Source organism: Macaca thibetana, chromosome 19, assembly GCF_024542745.1.
Source record: "Macaca thibetana thibetana isolate TM-01 chromosome 19, ASM2454274v1, whole genome shotgun sequence".
Taxonomy (NCBI): domain Eukaryota; kingdom Metazoa; phylum Chordata; class Mammalia; order Primates; family Cercopithecidae; genus Macaca; species Macaca thibetana.
Window position 1 is genome coordinate 27,931,629 of NC_065596.1, and position 9,234 is coordinate 27,940,862.

Genomic DNA, 9,234 nt, shown 5'->3' on the forward strand with positions numbered 1-9,234 from the left:
TGAAAAAGTGCTATTTGCAGCTGGGCACGGTGGCTCACATCTGTAATTCCAGCACTTTGGGAGGCCGATGCAGGAGGATCATTTGCGGCCAGGAGTTTGAGGCCAGCCTGGCCAATATGGTGAAACCCCATCTCTACCAAAAATACAAAAAGTAGCTGGGTGTGGTGGTGCATGCCTGTAATTCCAGCTACTCGGGAGGCTGAGGAAGGAGAAAGGCTTGAACCTGGAAGGTGGAGGTTGCAGTGAGCCAAGATCATGCCATTGCACTCCAACCTAGGCAACAGAACGAGACACTGTCAAGGAAGGAAGGAAGGAAGGAAAAGGAAGGAAGGAAGGAAGGAAGGAAGGAAGGAAGGAAGGAAGGAAGGAAGGAAGGAAAGGAAAGGAAGGAAGGAAGGAGAGAAGGAAGAAAGGAAAGGAAGGAAGGAAGAAAGGAAAGGAAGGAAGGAAGAAAGGAAAGGAAGGAAGGAAGGGAGGGAAAGAAAGAGAGGAAAGAAAGAAAAAGAAAGAGAGAGAAAGAGGGAAAGGGAAAGGAAAAGGGAAAGGGAAAGGAAAGGAAAAGAAAAGAGAAAGAAAGAAGAAAGAGCGAGCTGGTGGGATTGGCTGAAGTAGTGGATGTGGATGTCAGGGACAGAGAGGAGTTTAGGGGGGCAGCCGGAAGGATGAAGGATCTGAGAGACCAATTGTCATCATCATCATCATCATCATGGCAGCTCTGTCAGTTCACCTACTGTGTGCTAGGCTCTGTGCCAATTCAGAGCTTTACATGCATGACCTGGTTACATCCTTATGACCATCCATAGATCCAGGAAGTGGAGATGAGAGCTGTAGTAGGATTCAAGATATATGTATATATATATATATAGAGAGAGAGAGAGTTTGTTTGTTTGAGACAGAGTCTTGCTCTGTCGCCCAGGCTGGAGTACAGTGGCATGATCTCAGCTCAGTGCAACCTCTGCCTCCTGAGTTCAAGCAATTCTCCTGCCTCAGCCTCTTGAGTACTGGGATTACAGGCACACACCACCAAGCCCCACTAATTTTTGTATTTTTAGTAGAGATGGGGTTTCACCATGTTGGTCAGGCTGGTCTCAAACTCCTGACCTCATGATCCACCCACCTTGGCCTCCCAAAGTGCTGGGATTACAGGCCTGAGCCACCGCGCCTGGACTTTTTTTTTTTTTTTGACAGGGTCTCACTCTGTCACCTAGTCTAGAGTGCAGTGGTGTGAACATGGCTCACTGCAGCCTCCACCTCCCAGACCTAAGCAATCCTCCCACCTCAGCCTCCCTCCTGAATAGCTGGGACTACCTTCTACCACCATGGCCAGTTAATTTTATATTATTTTGTAGAGATGAGGTCTCCCTATGGTGCCCCGGCTGGTCTATAACTCCTGGGCTCAGGTGATCCTCCTGCCTCCATCCCCTAAAGTGCTGGGATTATATGCATGAGACACTATACATGGCCTTATTTTTTTTAAGACAGTGTCTTGCTCTGTTGCCCAAGCTGGGGCAGTCATGTCATCACAGCTCACTGTAGTCTCAACCTCCTGGGCTCGAGTGATCCTCCCACCTCAGCCTCCTGAGTAGCTGGGACCACAGGTGTGTGCCACCATGCCCTGCTAATTTTTTCTTTCTTTTTTTTTGAGACGGAGTCTTGCTCTGTCGCCCAGCCTGGAGTGCAGTGGCGCGATCTTGGCTCACTACAAGCTCTGCCTCTCGGGTTCATGCCATTCTCCTGCCTCAGCCTCCCGAGTAGTTGGGACTACAGGCACCCGCCACCACGCCCAGCTAATTTTGTTTTTGTATTTTTAGTAGAGACGGGGTTTCACTGCATTAGCCAGGATGGTCTCGATCTCCTGACCTCGTGATCCGCCCTCCTCAGCCTCCCAAAGTGCTGGGATTACAGGAGTGAGCCACCGCACCCAGCCTAATTTTTGTATTTTTAGTAGAGACAGTGTCTCACCATATCACTCAGGCTGGTCTCGAATTCCTAGCTGTAAGTGATCAGCCTTCCAGAGTGCTAGGATTACAGGCGTGGGCTACCACTCCAGGCCTTTAAAAAAAATTTTTTTTAATTTTATTTTATTATTATTTTTTAGAGAGGGGGTCTTACTATGTTGCCCAGGTGTCCAACTTCTGGGCTCAAAGGATCCTCCTTCCCCAGCCTCCCAAGTACCTGGGAGCACAGGTGCACACCATCACGCCTGGCTAATTTTAAATTTTTTTGTAGAGATGGGGGGTCTCATTATGTTACCTGGTCTGGTCTCGAATTCCTGGCCTCAAGCGATCTTCTGGCCTCAGCCTCCCGAAGTGCTGGGACTACAGGCCTGAACCGCCTCGCCTGGTCTCTACCTATTCCTTCGTTTAGCTGTTTGTTGTCTGTCTTCTGGAGAAAGTGAGCTCCATGGCGGCAGGGACATTCTAATTCCCATTTCACAGATCGGGAAACTAGAAGGAGGCCCCGCACAAAGTAGGTTCTCATGGTTTCAGGTTTGTTGAATTAATATGCATGCCCGTTTGTCTCAAGCGGCGGGGAGTGCGCCGCACCGCCCCCTGGTGGAAAGTGGGAAACGTGTCCGCCGGTGTGATTATCAAATTTCCTGGGAGACCTTCAAGTCCGCCCTTAGCCAGGTCGTACTAATGGTAGCATTTAACTCCATTCCACAAATAAACACAAAGTATTTTTTATGATTATTGTTGAACTTGTAAAATTTATTTTTTGATTTATTGAGATCATTGTTTAAGCTGTAGCATAAGTTACATACTTCTCTATTCTCTAAAGCTCCCAAATCCTTTTTTTTTTTTTTTTAGAAACAAGGTCTCCCTCGTTGCTCAGGCTGGCGTGATCAGAGCTCATTGCAGCCTTGAACTCCTGAAGCTCTCAAACTCTTTTTTTTTTTTTTTTTTTTTTTTTTTTTGAGACGGAGTCTCGCTTTGTCACCCAGGCTGGAGTACAGTGGTGTGATCTCGGCTCACTGCAACCTCCGCCTCCCAAGTTCAATTGTCTGCCTCAGCCTCCTGAGTAGTTGGGATGACAGGCCCCCACCACCATGCCCGGCTAATTTTTTTGTATTTTTACTAGAGACGGGTTTCACCATCTTGGTCAGGGTGGTCTTGAACTCTTGACCTCGTGATCCATCCGCTTCGGCCTCCCAATGTGCTGGGATTACACGCGTGAGCCACCGCACCTGGCCCTTTTTTTTTTTTTTTTTTTTTTTTTTCCTGAGACAGAGTCTGGCTCTGTCCCCCAGGCTGGAGTGCGATCTCTGCTCCCTGCAACGTCTGCCTCCCGGTTTCAGCAATTCTCCTGCCTCAGCCTCCCGAGTAGCTGGGATTACAGGCGCATGCCACCAGCCCGGCTATTTTTTTTTTTTTTTTTTTAAAGGCTTGTTTTATTTTCATGGCTGATCTATGTAATCACGGAGGCCAGTATGTACAGACAAAGGGGGAGCTTTTATTTCTTGGTCTCTTCCTCCTTGGACAAAGTCTTGATAATCTCCTCCTTCTTGGCCTGGAGGCGCTCTTCACGGCGCTTGCGTGCTTCCTTGGTCTTAGACCTGCGGGCCTCAGCCTGGTCAGCCAGGAGCTTCTTGCGGGCCTTGTCTGCCTTCAGCTTGTGGATGTGTTCCATGAGAATACTCTTGTTTTTGAACACATTCCCCTTCACCTTCAGGTACAGGCTGTGATACATGTGGCGATCAATCTTCTTAGACTCATGGTATCTTCTGAGCAGCAGGCGCAGAATCCTCATTCTCCTCATCCACGTGACCTTCTCTGGCATTCGAGCATTGGCTGTACCCTTCCGCTTACCTATGCCCATGTGCCTCCCCTTCCGGCGGGCCAAGGTATTTTTCCGGCATCGTGCCCGGGAATGGACCGTCACAGGCTTGCGGATGATCAGCCCATCTTTGATCAGCTTTCGGATCTGCTGAGGAGAGTTGGCATTGGTGATTTCATTAGTCTCACTGGGACCTAACCAGACCTTTTTTTTTTTTTTCTTTTTTTTTGAGACGGAGTCTCGTTCTGTCGCCCAGGCTGAAGTGCAGTGGCCGGATCTCAGCTCACTGCAAGCTCCGCCTCCCGGGTTCCCGCCATTCTCCTGCCTCAGCCTCCTGAGTAGCTGGGACTACAGGCGCCCGCTACCTCGCCCGGCCAGTTTTTTTTTGTATTTTTTAGTAGAGACGGGGTTTCACCGTGTTAGCAAGGATGGTCTCGATCTCCTGACCTCATGATCCGTCCTCCTTGGCCTCCCAAAGTGCTGGGATTACAGGCATGAGCCACTGCGCCCGGCTTTTTTTTTTTTTTTTTTTAATAGAGATGGGGATGGGAGGGGTCTCACTCTTATGCCCCAGGCTGGTCACCAACTTCTGGGCTCAAGTGATCTACCCTCCTTGTCCTCCCAAAGTTCTGGGATTACAGGAGTCAGCCACCGCGCCCGGCCCCTCCCAAACTCTTAAGTGCAGAACTCCATGCAACCAGCACCTAGGTGGAGAAACAGAAAGTTCTTAGCCCCATTTCCTGATCCTGCTTACCCTAATCATCCTCAGGATAATCATTATCCTGAATTCTAACACCAGAGATTAGTTTTGCTTGTTCTAGAATTTCATATAAATGGACCATGAAATACGTTCTCTTTGGTGTCTGTATGACTTTTGTTATGCAGCCTAATGTTTGCAAGATTCATTCATGTTCTTGTTTACTTTTACTTTTTTTTCTTTCTTTCTTTCTTCCCCTCATCCCCCACCCCTGCTTCTCCACAGAGCCTGGCTCTGTTGCCCAGGCTGGAGTGGCAGTGGTGCGATCTTGGCTCCTTGCAACCTCTGCCTCCCGAGTTCAAGTGATTCTTGAGACCCAGCCTCCCGAGTAGCTGGGATTACAGCCCCAATGCCACCAGGCCCGGCTAATTTTTGTATTTTTAGTAGAGACGGGGTTTCACCATGTTGGCCAGCCTGGTCTCAAATTCCCTACCTTAGGTGACCCACCTGCCTCAGCTGCCCAAAGTGCTGGGATTACAGGCGTGAGCCACTGTGCCCAGCCATGACTGACCTCCCTCCCTCCCTCCCTCCTTCCCTCCTTCCTTCCTTCCTTCCTTCCTTCCTTCCTTCCTTCCTTCCTTCTTTCCTTTCAAGACAGGGGTCTCACTTTGTTGTTGCCCAGTCTGGCGTTGAACTTCTGGCCTCTAGTGATCCTCCCACCTTGGCCTCCCCAGTAGTGGTGCACCACTGCTCCCTGCTGATTGGTCACTTTCACTGTTGCAGAGTATTTCACTGTATAAAGGCTGGATCATAATTCACTGCAATCTTGACCTCCTGGGCTCAAGCAATCCTTCTGCCTCAGCCTCCTGAGTAGCTAGGACCATGTGCCACCATGTCTGGCTAATTTTATTTTGTTTTATTATTATTACTTTTTAACATATGCTGACTTTAGTTATTTATTTACTTTTTTTTTCTTTTTTTTGAGACGGAGTCTCACTCTGTCGCCCAGGCTAGAATGCAGTGGTGCGATCTCGGCTCACTGCAACCTCTGCCTCCTGAGTTCAAGCGATTCTCCTGCCTCAGCCTCCTGAGTAGCTGGGATCACAGGCATGCACCACCACGCCTGGCTAATTTTTGTTTGTTTGTTTTTTGTTTTTTAATTTTGAGCCAGAATCTCACTCTGTCGCCGAGGCTGGAGTGCAGTGGCATTGTGTTGGTTCACTGCAACCTCCGCCTCCTGGGTTCAAGCAATTCTTCTGCCTCAGCCTCCTGAGTAGCTGGGACTACAGGCATCCAACCACCGTGGCCGGCTAGTTTTTTTTTTTTTTTTTTCTCTTGAGACGGAGTCTCGCTCTGTCACCCAGGCTGGAGTGCAGTGGTGCGATCTCAGCTCACTGAAATCTCCACCTCCTGGTTCACGCAATTCTCCTGCTTCAGCATCCCTAGTAGCTGGAACTACAAGTGCCTGCCACCACACCCAGCTAATTTTTTTTTTTTTTTTTTTTGAGACGGAGTCTCACGCTGTTGCCCAGGCTGGAGTGCAGTGGCGCGATCTCGGCTCACTGCAAGCTCCGCCTCCTGGGTTCACGCCATTCTCCTGCCTCAGCCTCCTGAGTAGCTGGGACTACAGGCACCCGCCACCGCGCCCAGCTAATTTTTTGTATTTTTAGTAGAGACGGGGTTTCACTGTGGTCTCGATCTCCTGACCTTGTGATCCGCCCGCCTCGGCCTCCCAAAGTGCTGGGATTACAGGCTTGAGCCACCGTGCCCGGCCATTTTTTTTTACATTTTTAGTAGAGACAGGGTTTCACCATGTTGGCCAGGCTGGTCATGAACTCCTGACTTCAGGTGATTAACCCACCTTGGCCTCCCAAAGTGCTGGGATTACAGGTGTGAGCCACCGCACCCGGCCATGCCCGATTAATTTGTGTGTGTGTGTGTGTGTGTGTGTGTGTGTGTGTGTGTGTGTGTGTGTACTTACTTATTTTTTTGAGACAGGGTGTCGCTGTGTCACCCAGGCTAAAGTGCAGTGGCAGGATCTCAACTCACTGCAACCTCTGCCTGTCAGGGTCAAGCGATTCTTCTGCCTCAGCCTCCCGAGTAGCTGGGACTACAGGCATGCACTGACACTCTTGGATAATTTTTTTTTTTTTTTTTTTTTTTGAGATGGAGTCTTGTTCTGTCCCCCTGGCTGGAGTGCAATGATGTGATCTCAGCTCACTGAAGCCTCTGCCTCCTGGGTTCAAATGATTCTCCTGCCTCAGCCTCCCAAGTAGCTGGGTTTACAGGCGCACACCACCACGGCTGGCTAATTTATTTTTTTGTGTGTGTAGTTTTAGTAGAGACAGGATTTCACCATGTTGGCCAGGCCGGTCTTGAATTCCTGACCTCAGGTGATCCTCCTGCCTTGGCCTCCCAAAGTCCTGGGATTACAGGCATGAGCCACGATGCCTGGCCGAGGCTGAGTCTTTATCTTGGGGACTGGCCTGGGCACTGGAAGATGTTCAGGAGCAGCCCTGGCCTCTGCCCACTAGATGGCAAGAGGACCCTCTCCTGTGACAACCAGAAATGTTCCTAGTCATTGTGAAACGTCCTTTAGGGGGCAAAATTACCTCCATGGAGAACCACTGGCTAAGAACATGGAGTGTGAGGATGCACAAAAGAGAGTGATGTGGCTGGAGAGGGCAGCAGCGGTGACACACACAATGCTCAGGCTCCATCAAGTCAGCTCTGCCTAGGGTGCTCTGGGCAGCCTCTTTCTGTCGGAACAGTTGCCATGGTTTGAATGTGTCTGTCGAAGTTCACGTGTTGAAAACAATCAGCAGGGCATAGTGGCTCACGCCTGTAATCCCAGCACTTTGGGAGGCCGAGCCGGGTGGATCACGAGGTCAGGAGTTCAAGACAAGCCTGGTCAAAATGGTGAAACCCTGTCTCTCCTAAAAATACAAAAAAACTAGCCAGGCATGGTGGCACATGCCTGTAATCCCACCTACTCGGGAGGCTGAGGCAGAGAATTGCTTCAACCTGGGAGGCAGAGATTGCAGTGAGCCGAGATTGTGCCATTGCACTCTGGCCTGGGCAAAAAGAGCAAAAGCTGTCTCAAAAAAAAAAGAGAAAAGAAAAAGAAAAGAAAAAAAATACACACACACACACACACACAGAGGTGGGGGTCTCACTATGTTGGCCAGGCTGGTCTCGAGCTAGCTCCTGGCCTTAAATGATCCTCCCACTTCTGCCTCCCGAAGTATTGGAATTACAGGCATGAGCCACTGTATTTGGCCTACTTTTAAATTTTTTTTTGGTGGAGACTGGGTCTCACTATGTTGCCCAGGCTGGTCTTGAATTCCTGAGCTAAAGTGATCTGCCCACCTTGGCCTCCCAAAGTTCTGGGATTACAGGCACAAGTCACTGCACCGGCCTGCAAGTGAATTTTGTTACATGCATAGATTGCTATTTGGACAATTATAAGAGGATTAGGTTTCATTGGTATCTCTGAAAGGCTGTAAACAGTAGCCATATAAGTGGTAAGCAATTACCAGGTACTTCCACTTTCCATCTCTTAAATCACAAAATAAAATTACTAGCACCGCAGGGAATCTGGTCTGTTCACTTATAACGGTCATTCACCTTCTCTGAGGGTATTCTATAGCATTCATCATCATCTGTCACAATAGCTTTTTTATGTATTTATGTATTTATGTATTTATTCTGAGACAGAGTTTCGATTTTGTTGCCCAGGCTGGAGTGCAATGGCGCAACCTTGGCCCACTGCAACCTCCATTTCCCAGGTTCAAGTGATTCTCCTGCCTCAGCCTTCCAAGGAGCAAGGGTTACAGGTGTGAGCCTCAGTGCCTGGTTGGCTTGTCACAATAGCTTTATTATGTCTAAAATTTTGGTTAATGCCGTAAACTCCTGGACTTTGCAGCTATTCAGCTATTGTTACTTTGAGTATCTTGTAGTTTTGGGAATGCACCCAGCTCATTCACCACAGGGCCTTTGCATAGGTTGTATCCTTGGGCCTGCTCAGGCAGCCTCTCACCCTTGGGCCTCTCCTGCCCCTCTTGCCAGGCATCTCCCACAGGTGCTGCTATTTCCCATTTACTTGTGTCTTCCCTCAGGAGGACAAGGATGGGGTCAGCTTTGTTCATCATCTCACTTCCCCCTCCAACCTTTCCCCCCCAGTACACAGCCTGGCAGTCAATGCTGATTTGGGAGAATGAACGACTGATTCTATCAGTTGAACGTTTATTTTATTTTATATTTTATGATTTTATTTATTTATTTTCGACACAGAGTCTCACTCTGTCGCCCAGGCTGGAGTGCAGTGGTGCGATCTTGCCTCACTGCAACCTCTGCCTCCCTGGTTCAAGCAATTCTCTGTCTTAGCCTCCCAAGGAGCTGGGATTACAGGCATCTGCCGCTACGTCCAGCTAATTTTTGTATTTTTAGTAGAGACGGGTTTCACTATGTTAGCCAGGCTGGTCTCGAACTCCTGACCTTGTGATCCACCCGCCTCAGCCTCCCAAAGTGCTGGGATTACAGGCGTGAGCCACTGTGCCCAGCCAGTTATTTTATTTTATTTAGTTTTTTGAGACGGAGTCTTGCTTTGTCGCCCAGGCTGGAGTGCAATGGCACGATCTCAGCTCACTGCAACCTCTGCTTGCCGGGTTTAAGCGATTCTCCTGCTTCAGCCTGTAGGTGGGATTACAGGCGTCACAGGTGCCTGCCACCATGCCTGGCTAATTTTTGTATTTTTTAGT

At 49.1% G+C, this 9,234-nt stretch overlaps 1 protein-coding gene across 1 annotated transcript; it reads right to left on the reverse strand.

The window, feature by feature from the left end:
- Positions 1 to 3,381: 3,381 nt before the first annotated feature.
- Positions 3,382 to 3,984, reverse strand: LOC126943515 (60S ribosomal protein L19-like). The gene has a single exon (XM_050772355.1). It carries the CDS (start codon positions 3,817 to 3,819, stop codon positions 3,454 to 3,456), a length of 366 nt encoding a protein of 121 aa, XP_050628312.1. The 5' UTR covers positions 3,820 to 3,984; the 3' UTR covers positions 3,382 to 3,453.
- Between the last annotated feature and the right edge of the window lie 5,250 nt (positions 3,985 to 9,234).